The sequence below is a fragment of the Protobothrops mucrosquamatus genome, unplaced genomic scaffold (assembly GCF_001527695.2).
Source record: "Protobothrops mucrosquamatus isolate PMUCROS unplaced genomic scaffold, P.Mucros_1.0 scaffold1716, whole genome shotgun sequence".
Taxonomy (NCBI): Eukaryota; Metazoa; Chordata; class Lepidosauria; order Squamata; family Viperidae; genus Protobothrops; species Protobothrops mucrosquamatus.
Window position 1 is genome coordinate 207,745 of NW_015387864.1, and position 13,496 is coordinate 221,240.

Sequence of the window (13,496 nt, forward strand, 5' to 3'; positions counted from 1 at the left end):
TGCAATCTAACTAACTTGCACATTGCAATATGCATTTGAAATAGGAAAAAAAACTCATTTAGAGAGGTTAATCTGAATCTGAGTGGCCAACAACAGTGCAAGTAGGAATTAGGGAGGAAATGTTACAGAATATTCTTATGCTATGGGGATATTAAGATCTTCCTTATCGTTCTCAAATGCCTTCTAGAAGAGATACATTTTTCTGAACAAGTCAGAATAAGAAGTGTGTGGGACAAATATCCAAGGGGAGGCTATTCCAAAGAAGGAATACTCTGGCCCATCCAGAAGAAGTAATAGCAAATGACATTCCCTTGATGGAGAGTTTTCCCTCTCTGATATCACCAGATGGGCAGATTCAACTCAAATCCTGAGTCACACAGTGTTTTACAGTTGACAACTATTACCTTGAATTGCACCCCAACTAACTGGCAGCTAATACAGCTTCCTTAATAGTATTTTTATATGAGCAAAATTTGGTTTGCACATACTGTAACTGCACAGACCTCTGCTCGTAGAACCAACTTCCAAATGCTCTTCAAGAGGTGCTCTGAATAAATCAAGCTTCCTGTTCCATGAAGTATCACGGCTGGCACACATATATAATTATGCGAAGGCCATTTTGACCATTGTTGTAGAGTTTGCTGGGACTTTTAAATTGCACATCAACTCTGTCTGGGAGAGTGCAACCTCTTCTAGAAATAATGATGGACTATCTCTGGAATCCACAGTCACTCCATCTTGTTGGGATTAGGCCAGATCCTAGTTTTCCCATCTAGATTCAGACTGCCTCCAGGGACCTCTGCAGCATTTGCTGCTCAGCCCAAAGTAAAGATATACAACTGGATATCACTGGCATATTGGTGATATCTCACTCCATGCTGAGAGATTATTTCTTCCAATCTCTTCATGTGCTTATTGCTACATAGGACACCCAGAACTACATGTACATGTCAATTAGGAAAAGTTTCTTTTAGATAATGCATCAAAATTGCATAGTTTCTCTAAAGGTCCTTTCTTTTACTTTAGATTCTATCGGTCATCACTGTTCAAATCCAATATACTCTAGAGCAAAAGTCACCATCATTTTATAATAGCCTACCATTGATTGACATCCATCACAGCCCTAAGCTCCAGAATTGACTGGATGCAATTCCCATTAGATAGGCATTTGCAGGATTTGAAAAGAGACAACCTCTGAATAGGATTGAGACTTTTCCTCTTAATATATTGATGGAACAGCACCTCTTCAAATTTGCTCAGCTCATTGCAAACTCTGTACTAAAATTGGCATGACTAGGGCAAATAATATCTAATAAAGGCCTTTGAGTCATATCATTTGAACCAGCAGAGTCCTTCTGGAAGAGGAAGTATTGCTCTTAAAAGATGAATTGTTTTCTTAGCTGCTAAGATTCAATCTACATGGACCGGACTGCGTATTACCACAAAACAGACAGGCTACCATTTTGTACTCTTAAGTAATCCAAAGTGAGAACTAGGAAGCAATTTTGAAGGGGACAGAAGAAAAAAAGATGGGCAAGTATAACTGAGTGTGCATGTAGGATTTACAAAAAGGGCTCCCTTCTGCTGCTTGTATGTCTTGAGCTCAATGAACGAACCCTGGAGATCCCGTACATTAGTTTGCAACTCATTATTACAAATGGCTAATTTAGATATTGATAACAAAGACAAGCTTACATCATTCTCAGAAGTCCCACAGAGGCTACAGGATTTGCATTCGATGCATTGCCACTGATAGGTTTTGACAGCCTCTGTCATATTTGCTGTGAACTGCAAGCACGTTGGGTGACCTGGAGGAATAGGAAACACCTCTGCTTAGTAGGCTGTATTTTGAATGATTCTTTGAATCAAGGTCATACAGTTCAGGAACAAAACAGACATGGACATGGACCAATCACAACATGGGTTCCAAACTAATGGATATCAAAGAGGAAAGCAAGCATTAACCCTTTTGCTGCCGGGCACAAGAAAAATAAGTCATTCCTTCCCACTGCCCCATTGGCAAAGCAATTTTATTCAGAGCTCTTAAAAACTTTGTGGTTGTTTTCCTTTTAATTAAAAAAAACCCAAGATAACTGAGTTGAAGGAAGAAAGAATAGGCTTTTCCTCTTCCTTTATAAATGAAGGATTTGGAGGGAGAGGTTTTTTTTTATTGAAGATTTATTTGAACTGGTTGAAACATAACTACAGTACAAATTCATACATCAGAAGGACAAAGGGCAAACTTATATTTTTAAGAGCTCTGCACTACTAAGGTTAGCCTGCACAGAAATCGAACTGCACAACTAAGCTTTCAGGATCAACCAAAAAAAATCCCCCCACCAATCCAAAACAATTTATAAAAGGAAGAGAAGTAGGAGAGCTAGCAATAGGGGAAGGACAACTACTGCTGAGACTCTAGCCCTTCCCTACATGCGTGTGGATGGTTTTGCCAAACAGCAAGACTACTATAGCGGGACCAGCAATGGGGAGTTCTGGAAGAGGGGTGATACAAAACAAGCAAACATAAGGTAAGTTCAGCACTCTTTCTTTATAACAGGAAAACAATAAGGAAACAGTTCTTCTGATCACATAGCTTAGAGAAAGGGTTTATAGAAAAGCGGAAGATCTGCAGGCCAGAAAGAACCTTAAGTAGAAAAATCCATTATTTATATTTTCTGGTATTTGTTTGTCTTCTAAAAACAATTGCAAAAGGAAAAAAAACAGGCATCTGAGCAGTGGCCTCAGCCCAGAGGACATAAATCTCCATACTGTAATCCTGCCCCAAATAGCCAATTCCCAAAACTGCTGTTAGTCAGAATTGTTTCACTTATAATTGAGAGGTTGAAGACCTTTTTCACCCATACCTTGACTCATAGCCCTTTTCATTGCTCTTTTCATATTTGTTTATAGTATAAAATAAAAAAAATACAAAAACAAATAGTGGGAAAGGTAGGGGAGGGAAAGGGGAAGGGGAAGGGAAGAGTGCAGAAAAGAAGGGAAAGTAGGAAAGTAAATGTTGATTTTAACAACCACTTTGTTAGATATGCCATTCTAAGAGTCTGGAATAAATATAAAACAAGGATTTCTATGAAGATGCCTCTTTGGGTGTCCCCTCAGGAAGCTTTTTTTTAGAAAACAATGGTGGTGAAGCCAGACTGGTGGACCTATAGTAAAATAATATCATTTAATCTTGGTGATCCTATCCTCAAACCTAAGGAAGAGCTAGACGCAGAAGGACAGGTCTGGCATTGGTTTACGCATTTACAATTGAAAAAAAGATTTAAGTTAAACAAAAAGAGTTATGGGTTTGACTTTGTTAAAAACGAATTGAAAATCCACTGTGTGGTAGTGATGAACATATTATTGCTAAGGTTTATAAAACGTTATTGAATTTGAATTTGGAAAGTGAATGTGTAAAACACTGTATGATTCAGTGAGCAAGGAACTTTGACTATAATATAAAGCTTGAACAATGGGAGAATATGTGGATGAAAGGTTTAAAATTCACACTAAATTACAATTTGAATTTTTTTATAAGATGATGTATCATTGGTATTTAACACCAGATAAGTTATCAAGAATGTATAAAAGTACCTCAAATGAATGTTGGAAATGCAAAGGTAAAGAAGGGACTTTTTATCATTTGTGGTGGAGATGTGATAAAGCAAAGAAATATTGGAGTAGAATTCATATTTTAATACAGAAGATTCTTAAGTGAATAGAAAGATAAAACCAGAAACTTTTCTTTTGAGTTTAATGGGAAAAGACTTGGGGGGAAAATTGGAACTTTAATGTTGTATATGTTGATGGCAGCAAGATTACTTTTTGCACAAAAATGGAAGGACACTTTGATCCCCACAATGGACGAATAGCTGCAAAAGTTGATGGAGTTAGCAGAGATGGCTAAATGGACTATTTTGATAAAAGAAAAAAAATAAGTATTTTTGTTTCTACTTGGAAACCGCTTCTGGACTTTGTGCTTGAGGTGGAAAAAAAATGAAACTTTGATTTTGGGTTTTACGATTAGATACATTTGTTGATATAGAAATGGGTAGTTTATACTACTATGTAAAGTAAAAAGTTGAGGTTTGATGTTACTATCTTATTTTACTGCACCAAAGAGAGTCAGGAGTCAACGCCTTTTCTTTCTTTTTCCCTTCTTTTCTGGACTCAAAGCCCTATTGGGAAATTACACAGGGATATCCAATGATGGGCAGTAGTCCTAAATTTCATACAACAGTGAACAATGCCTGATTATCTTGTAGCGCTTGCCACACCATACTGCCTTCTGCATTTTCATTTTGTAATGAATTTTATGCTCTCATGTAGATTTTTTTTTTTGCAAAAGCAGATCCCAGAGTACCATAAGCAAATATGCAATGAATTGTAGGCAGTTCCCCTGATGGAGCACTGCATTTGTATCAGTCAAAAATTGACACACACTGGGGCAAAAATCTACACCTGGTGTTCAATATTTAGAACAATCTAAGGCACGGGTGTCAAACTCGTCGTGACATATCACGACTCTTTTTGCATTGCCGGCAATGGGGTGGGCGCGGCTTCAGTATGATGAAACCGGCCCACGGGCCGGCAGTTTGATACCCCTGGCAAGGAGAGCAAGAAAGGAGGAGCTTCAAAAATTCAAACAAATTCTTAAAACAACATGCAGCGAAAAGTGACAATGACTGTGTGAGTTTGGCAATGTATTTTTGCTGTTTATATATTATGAGCCAATCAGTGATTAAAGTGCTAGAATAAGACTGGAGAAACATTTGTTCTTTCCGAGCCCAATCCACTCCAGAAGATGGTGGTTGTAGAAATAAATTGGAAGGAAGAGAGTTAACAATACCACCTTCTGCTCCTGGCGGAAAGATGAGATAATAATCGAATAAATAAGTCATGCTAAGGATTATGAGATCATGGAATGTGGATTGATGTAATTAAAGTGACATGACTAAAATTAAATAGTTTTGAATTGTTAGCTGGAAAACGATATTTGTTAACTCAAAGAAATCCTTTCTGAGCTATAATTTTCTGCTAACTAGCTAGTAAACAGCTACTAACCTTTCTAATCTAAGAAATAAAACACAAATCTGAACCAAAGTTTGAACATGGTGAAGTGATTTAGTGTTTGGAAATAATGAGGTTCTAGTCTCCTGGTACTGGAAGCCACAGAGATGATCTTGAATAAATTATTCTGAGATGGTTTTAGTCATCTTGAAGGGTCTGTTTCCTGATTTGCTAAATCTCAAATGACTGACATTTTGTAACCACAGAAGCTCTCTTGAGTGATTTTGGGCCAATCATAATCACTTAGACCACCAAGATTATTTCACAGATTTGTTTCTTGGGGAAAAGAAATCCCCTTTGCTTTGAAGCTACCTTTATGTGAAAAGTCAATAGTTTCTCTCAGTTGTAGATAGCTAACACATTTAGCTGTGTTTACTTTAATTTTGGTTTAATCAATTAACCCAATTTCCACAGTACAATGAAATCTAAACTGATCAGATAGCATTCACAACACTATAGGCATAGTTTGTTAGTGAATATAGACATAGTCCTTTTTACGTGTGTTTTCAATATAAAGCACATAAACCCTGTTACTAGCCAGGGTTGGATAAAGGGCAATCCCCAGGATCACTTTCCACCAAAATATTATTCTCTTTAGCCATATGCTCCCTATTTCCATTTCCAGTGGCACCCTAAGAACAAGAATTTGAAGTTCCACTCTGTGGTTCATCTTATCAACTCCCATAATTCCCAGCCAACATAACCAGCAGTGGCATTCAGTAGATAGATCCAGTTCTCCTCTAACTAAATAACAGTGGAAATAGTAAGTCTCCCTATAGTTGAGTTTGATTCTTGATGACATCAGGAACATGTCTCTACATATACCTATATTGGAAAGCAGTAAGGAAGTAGTTTGCTACTTTCTCTATCACTAGTGTACCTTTTAACTTTAACAGTAAAAGTAATCTGCGTATGGAAAGAACAAGCATTTTTGGGGAAAAAAGCTATTAAATATGTTATGCTATTAAGGGGCATTTGTGGAATTATTTTACTGTTCTGTATGGAAGCCAATGAATGTCACATCCTATTAAATGTCCATACATAGTTTTGTTTTGACATCTGCTTACTCTACATTTATGCCTTAGACTGATCAGTTACATAAAGTTTATTTTTTGGCTCTTGATAGTTGTTGTTGTTGATAGTACAGCTCCCGTTTTTAGGATTATGACATATAAAATGGCAATTGCTAAGGTATTTAATCTCCTTAAGAATTTTTCAAGCAATGGGTTAAGTTATAATAGTTTCCATTGATATATGAAGCTTTCTATTTGATAAAAAAATTCTGGCTAAAAATTAAATTCTTATTCAATGTATAAGTGACTGGCATAACTAGTTCACAGATGATTAGATATACCATCCTGAAAACATTTTTTTAATATAACCAAGTTATATGTTTATGAGGAGCTCACTGTTTTTCCATTCATTTCTTTGCAGTTCTCCTTTTAAAAAAATGCTTTATCTGATACTACTGCTGTGTCTGAAAGATTAGTCCTTAGGACGGTTATGGAAATTTAGACTATCATGTTGCATTATTGATATAATCCACCACATATGAACAGAAGACATTAGCTTGGATATTCAATTGTCACCTGCAATTAAAAGGTGCTCCTTAATCCAATGGAGACTCTCCATTGCAGAAAGAGGGAGGTCATTTCCATCAACCCCTCCCTTGTACTGAAGCTCCGCTAAAACAATTCCAAGTCCAGAATGTGTCCCAAAGATTTTCAGGACAGAGCAAAAGGAAGAACTGAGCAAAGCTCTTTCCTTAAATCCAATTCCTGCTGATTTGAGCATTCTATGTGCAAAATGCTACTTATAAGAGGCCTACATCAGCAGCCAGGAACTCAGCACTTTACAAGAAGATGATTCCCTCATCATTATCACAGCAGCAGAGAAAAAGCAGAGCTATTGCAATACTAGAAGCTCCTGGTTATATTAGGAAGATCAATAGACAGTTTTGGACCTGTTCCTGCCAGCACTCACCACCAACTTGATCCTGTGAGGACTGCTCACAACCAGTCTTTGTAAAATACCTATCCCATGGTGTAGCATTTAAATCCCATCTGCTGGCTCACTATGAAGAGGGGAAAGGATATTACATATCTGAAGGAAAAAAAGAACAGACTTTTCAAAGGCTTGTTAGCATCTAAGTTTAAGCTAATCCATTTATATTAAATAAGAAAGTAAGTTGTTTCATATGTATCTAGTTATGTAGCATTCTACCACAAAACTTAGAAATCAAATACTTACCTCACTACAGACTTCACCCTACATTACAATTTTTTCTTCAACATCACCACAGTTCTACCTTCTTCACTACTCTGAACATCAATATAATCTGATTACATATCAAGAGGGCATGTCATTTGGTATCTGAAGGGATCCCACACAAACTAATTGCTTTAATTTTTAGAGGTTTTTAGAGGTATAAAGTACTATTAGATGATATTAGTTTGTATTTGTGATTTTAACTCTAGTTCAGGGGTGTCAAACTGCCAGTCCGCGGGCTGGTTGCATCATGCAAAGGCCGTGCCCACCCCAGCTCCGGCAATGCAAAAAAAAAAAAAGTTGCGATATGTCGCAACACGTCACGTGATGCGGCGAGTTTGACACCAGTGCTCTAGTTGGTCTTTGAAAATTATGGATTGGCCTGAATAATTGAACACAATTTACAGAGCTATAAATACTATACAATATCATAAAATGGAGAAATGAATGGGTATTCTGCTGAAGTCCTGGTGTTACAGGGATATTTCATTTCTAGTCAAGCAAAGTCAAGCCTCCTTTAAGTCCAGCTAAACTTCTGGTGGCTTTGCAGACACATCCATACACTCATCTTGACAAGAGTATGGAAGCCATTTGTTCTCGTCTTCTTCCAGGATGTTTTGCTTAGTCTTCCCAGTCTAGACTAGGTTTCCTATTCACATACTTTTTAATGCTGCTCCTGCTTAGTTTTCAAATAGGTCAAGCTCAGGGAGATGTTAATGACCGTGAAGGAAAGATCCAGGGACAAAAAGATTTAGTGTGGAAAGGCAGAGCACATCACACCAGAAATGTACACTAGAGCAAAGAGAGCTGTCTCATAGCTCACCACAGCAGCAGTCTCTCTCAAAGGATCAGCTATTTGGAATACACCTTTCTTGACCCAAACAATCCTATGGCAGAAAGCTTGATGGTTTCAATATGGGTCCCAGATTTGTATCACCATCCAGTGAGCTAATTCTGGGTCATCCTTTGTGAAAAGGATGCCACATAAGCAGTTCCAATTCCAGATCCAGTATGCATACTGCACTCCCTGTTGTTAGTTCCAATAGTGCAAGTGGAACTGAATCTGGGTCAAGTTCTGAATTACATACTCCATAAAATAAAAGCTTTTTTTGGCCTGGAAACGGTTGGGATTGGTCAGTCACCTGGTGGCTCAAAGGGATTTCTTTTTTTTTTCTTTTCTTTTTTAATCTTGCACAGGCAGCAAGATTATGTGATGCATTTACTGTAATGATCATTTTTTTCTGGGTTGCATAGAAACATTTTCTTTTTGACGGGGAAACTGCTAGTCTTTATCTCCTTCTCAATCTTTTCTGGCAGTGAAATATTTTTATGGCAAATGGTAACATATGGTACATGATTTATATAAGACTAGTTTTTAGAGGACCCTTCTACACGAAGAGCTCTTGTTCTAAATTTTAGAGAGCTAGCCATACTCTTCTCTCGATTATGTGACATTTATAATATAAATTTATAAATTTATAATTTATGTCGTTCCACTCACCCCCACCTCCCTTTTTCTTTTCTTTCCTAATGACACCCTGAATATTTTCTGCCTATTAAATGTTAATGCTGTGCAATACTTAGATTTGATCTCCAAAATATACTTCAGACTATATAGGGGTACGAACATACGAACAAGGCAAGAATATGCCAAGTATGCTTTACTTTAAAACAGTTTCTCAATCTCAGCATCTTTAGGTCATGTGGACTTCAATTCTCAGACTTCCCCAATCAGATGAGGAATTCTGAGAGTTGGAGTCCAGATACCTTAAAGTTGCTGAGTTGAGAAATACTGCTTTAAAACATTGATCCAGGGTAAAGAGGTAGCTGCTTTGAATTGCAGACAGGCACAAAGTTTACACTCCCATATACTCCAAAATGTCTTTCCGAGATCACAGCTGAAGCACTACGCAATCCTTGCAACTGAAAGATATATATATATTTCTAAATCTTAAGTATCTCTACGGGCATCAGATGAAAGAATTATGTTCCAAGGAGGATTCCTTCTGTAAAACAAGGTCTATGTGACAGAATAGTGAAGCAGCAAAACTAGTTATGCCCTGTTTGTCTATCTGACATGAGTTGGGTGGGCAGTGCAGGACCAGGAACATTCCCAGAATAAAAATCTTTGTTTTTTCTGCCAGTTACTAGGACAGAACATAAAAGAGGTAAACAAATCAATGAAGACAAAAAAAAGGTGAATGTACAAATAAAAATAATTTTTAAAAAAACCTTGCATACCATGTCCCAATAGAACCTTTTATAACCTAGGATGTATCATCAGACAGCACACAGATTCACTGCCTGTTCAGCTTAAGGACTAATGCATCACTTCCTCCACCTTCCAACATTTGAGCTCCTGACAAGGAAACACCTTTATCAATATAAATGAGGGCCTCTGAGCTTTCCATTAAAAAGGATAAACTCTGACCCACCCACCCTAGATCCAGGCACACAGTATTATAGACAAAAGTCTTAACCTGAAAACTACCAGGGGGCTGCTTACAGTCTCCTCATTAGGATAAATAGCTAATTCTCTTCTTCACCTTTTTGGCCCTGAAACTACTATGGTAGCTACCAGGCAAGCTACTTGCTCTTTGTTCATGAAGACTTCTGAGAAAGAATTGTATTCATGCATCAGCCTGACACAATTTGGGAGCAAAGTAGGTCACTGCAACCTCCAGAGAAGCACACCATTAAAAACAAACACGATGGGTTTTAAAGACCCATTGCCAAAAGTAGCTAACAGGAAGGAAATCTGTCTTTGCATATTCTACCAATCTGCAATACAGGGGAATTAATGGTAGGAATATTTATCTGAACAGCTGTAATCTAAAGTAATAATGTGAAGTGTTCTTAAAAATAAAATAATCTCTTCAACTTTATAATATCAGCAATGGAAAATGAAAAGATGTTGTCTATTTATGGTAAAAGCTGTCCTTAGATATTATATCTCTACACATGGGCATTTCAATGTTTACTTCTCAAGCAAAAAAATAATAGAACAGACTTGAAACTGAAAATAAAATGACTAGGCAGAATGACTAGCTATAACCCAAAATTATAGATACTATATCTGCACCCGTTTTTGTTTTCATGACATCTTCAACCAAGTTTATCCTAGAAGAAAATTTCTGTAGGGCTCCGAAATTTATGATTGGTTTGCCACAGGCTTTCCATCCAGACAGGTTCACGTGCCACAAAGCATTCAGTTAACTGACAAGCTCACTAACCTTTTGAAAATGTGCAACCAAGCAAAAAAACAAAACAAAACAGACAAGGGTATGGATGCAAAAATGCAGAATGTCTGACTGGATTAAAAAAAAAAACCCACCTTAACATTTCCCATAAACACACAAGTTCTAATATAATGCCCTTTTTTGACCTTGTTTCTCTTAACACAAATAGTATTGTGATTGCATGACTTGTGATACTGCTTAGCATATAAAAGAGTGTAAATTCATACTTAAAATAAATGAATCTATGCCTCTATACTACAGTGCCATCTCTTACTGGGAAATGGAAAAAAATTCAAATGTATCCTTTATGACAGTGTTTATCAACCTCAGCAATTTTAAGATGTATGGACTTTGACTCTCAGAATTCTGGGAATTGAAGACCACAGATCTTAAAGTTGCTGAGATTGAGAAATATTGCTTTGTAATGACGGTCTCACCTGTACCTACCCCAATAACTTTTTGAAACTGAAAAATTATCGAAACACTTAATGACCCCTCTTTTGAAACAGCTTTATCTTGTTGCATATCATACATCATTTTTGTTATACCTTCCTTTCTAACTTTTCTAAAATATATTATGCTGGTATATTTGAAGTAAAATATGTGAATAGCTTTCAGAATCGAGAAATTACAGTCTGAGAAATCTAAACTTGTATTGCAGTCTTTCTATAATACACAATGGAATGTAGTGTTGGATCCTGATTCAATCAGTTCAGTCAGACTTAAGCATGGTTGGCTGAATAAGCTACACCATTGTTCAGTTACAATGCTAGGCCATAAACCATACACTCTAAAAATAGACCCAAATTTCCACAGGTTTCAGCAACATCAACACTAGCAGAAGAATTCTCAGAATTTGTATCCAAACGTTAGGAAAGCATCCAAATTAGGAAGAACTGCCATAAAGTAGAGTTTATAAACCATAATGACTAGTCTGACAGAACAGTCTATATTGCATTCATAGCAATAGCACTTAGACTTATATACTACTTCATAGTGTTTTACAGCAGTGTCTGAGCAGTCTACAAATATCAGCATATTGTCTCCAATAATCTGGATCCTCATTTTACTATGGAAGGATGGAAGGCTAAGCCAACCTTGAGCCGGTCAGGATCAAAGTCCTGGCTGTGGGCAGAGTTAGCCTGCAGTACTGGCTTCTAACCACTGCACTACCAGGGCTCCTCTTATGGTTTGTTTGGTTTCAGCTTTCAACACAGAAAGCATTACCCTCTTGAAGAACAGAAAGGGAATTTACCCAAGCAATGGGGCTTCGTAGTATAGCAATGAATGAATATCTCTGACTTTCTGATCTTAAATATACTTCCTTCAGAAGGCAATATTTTGCATGCAGCAGGAGTTAATTTCTAGCTTGTGTAGACTAATCTTAACATATTATAGACATATTTGTAACCATGCTGCTTAAAATCTTGATCAAAACACCACTGAACTGGCATGCACACATGATCATTTCTGCAGATTTTCCCAATGTAATATGCTCCAAATTTTATATTTCTCTGGGTACACTTAAATTATTATACTTCTCCTGTATAGTGTCAAGTCTATATAAATTTTATAGATAAATAAATGAGACTTAAATTACACATTATGTAATTTAAAGAACAAACTTACAAAATCTATTTTTACTTTGTTTCTAAAACTCAGTGCTATCCAATGTGAGTCTGAGAGAACTCATTTTTGCTTCTATGGCTAATTTCCATATGGCCAAATGACTCCTTAGCTTATGATGCTTGCATTTGTAGTTTTTCTGTAAAAAAAATAATTGCGTCTTCTGGATTATATCAGGGCTTAATCCAGGTCAGGGCTCCAGATAGCTATTTTTCTTCAACATAAAAAGCCAATTTAAAAAGTCCTTAAGTCTTCTTTTCTTACCCTACAGTTTGTAGAAACCATTTCAGTCTCCCTGAAAGTTGGGTTCAGTAATATTAGGATTGCAACTTTCAAAAGTTCAGATAACATGACATTCCTAGAACTGGAAGTAGCAGAGCTGGGAAAGGCTTTGGGTTATGCAAGACCAGGCATGTGAAACTTGTTATTTTCCTGTTGATGTTGGACTCCAACTCAGTCAGACCCAGTCAATGACAAGTATAACTCCCGGAGAAGATGATTAGATTAGGCAGTGGAATCATACAAGTTGAAAGAGATTATTTAAACCAATAAGACCAATTTGCTGCTCAATGGGCAAAGGAATGGGTTACATGAACAGAAGAGTGCTGTTAATCAGCTGTTTTTGTATGTCCTGTTCTCTTTTGCTCCAAAATTAAAGCAATAGGGAAAATTTAAACAATACTTTGATAAAAAGCATTTAAGCAACCAAGTAATCATTTATTAATTGGAAAAAAACCAAAAATAATTAGAGAAGGAAGTTTTATTTGCAGACTGGAGGACAGCATTGTAAACAATGAGGACCTTCAAAAATTATATACAGCAATTGCAATTTCACAAGTTTTTCTTTTAAAAAAGATGGACAAATAAATATTTACAGAAAAGTGTACAGGATATGTCTTGGAAATCAATTGTATGTGAACACAAAAGCTCTTCAGTATAGATGCAATCTTTTTATCTAATGGAATATTTATATAAAATGGCAGCATAATTGTAATTTATGGGTTGTAATTGATGTAATTTTAGGAGTCTTTTTCCTCTCCTATTGATCCTAACAGGAATTTCATTATTTTTAGTGTGCAATATCCTGGGACATTAACTTCTCATATTGGATTCCATGACTAGAATGTATATAGTGCTTCTTCTGGGCTAGATTCTGCATTGCCCTAATATCCAGCCCCCTGAGAGACAACAGGATATGCAAAATTTATAGCACCACTGCCATGCAACTTTAATTTACTTAATTGTGGATTCATATTCCTGGACTCCTGAAAAAGGCTAAAAGAATTATATAGT

At 36.6% G+C, this 13,496-nt stretch overlaps 1 protein-coding gene across 1 annotated transcript in view; it reads right to left on the reverse strand.

The window, feature by feature from the left end:
* LOC107293723 (zinc finger protein DPF3-like) overlaps positions 1 to 7,185 on the reverse strand; it is a 9,731-nt gene extending 2,546 nt beyond the window's left edge. The window contains exons 1-2 of the mRNA XM_015822885.1: positions 7,054 to 7,185; positions 1,696 to 1,808 (exon numbers count right to left, since the gene is read on the reverse strand). Of these exons, the coding sequence (XP_015678371.1) occupies positions 1,696 to 1,776 (81 nt within the window). The 5' untranslated portion in view covers positions 1,777 to 1,808; positions 7,054 to 7,185. The remainder of the gene's footprint in view (positions 1 to 1,695; positions 1,809 to 7,053) is intronic.
* Positions 7,186 to 13,496: the final 6,311 nt, after the last annotated feature.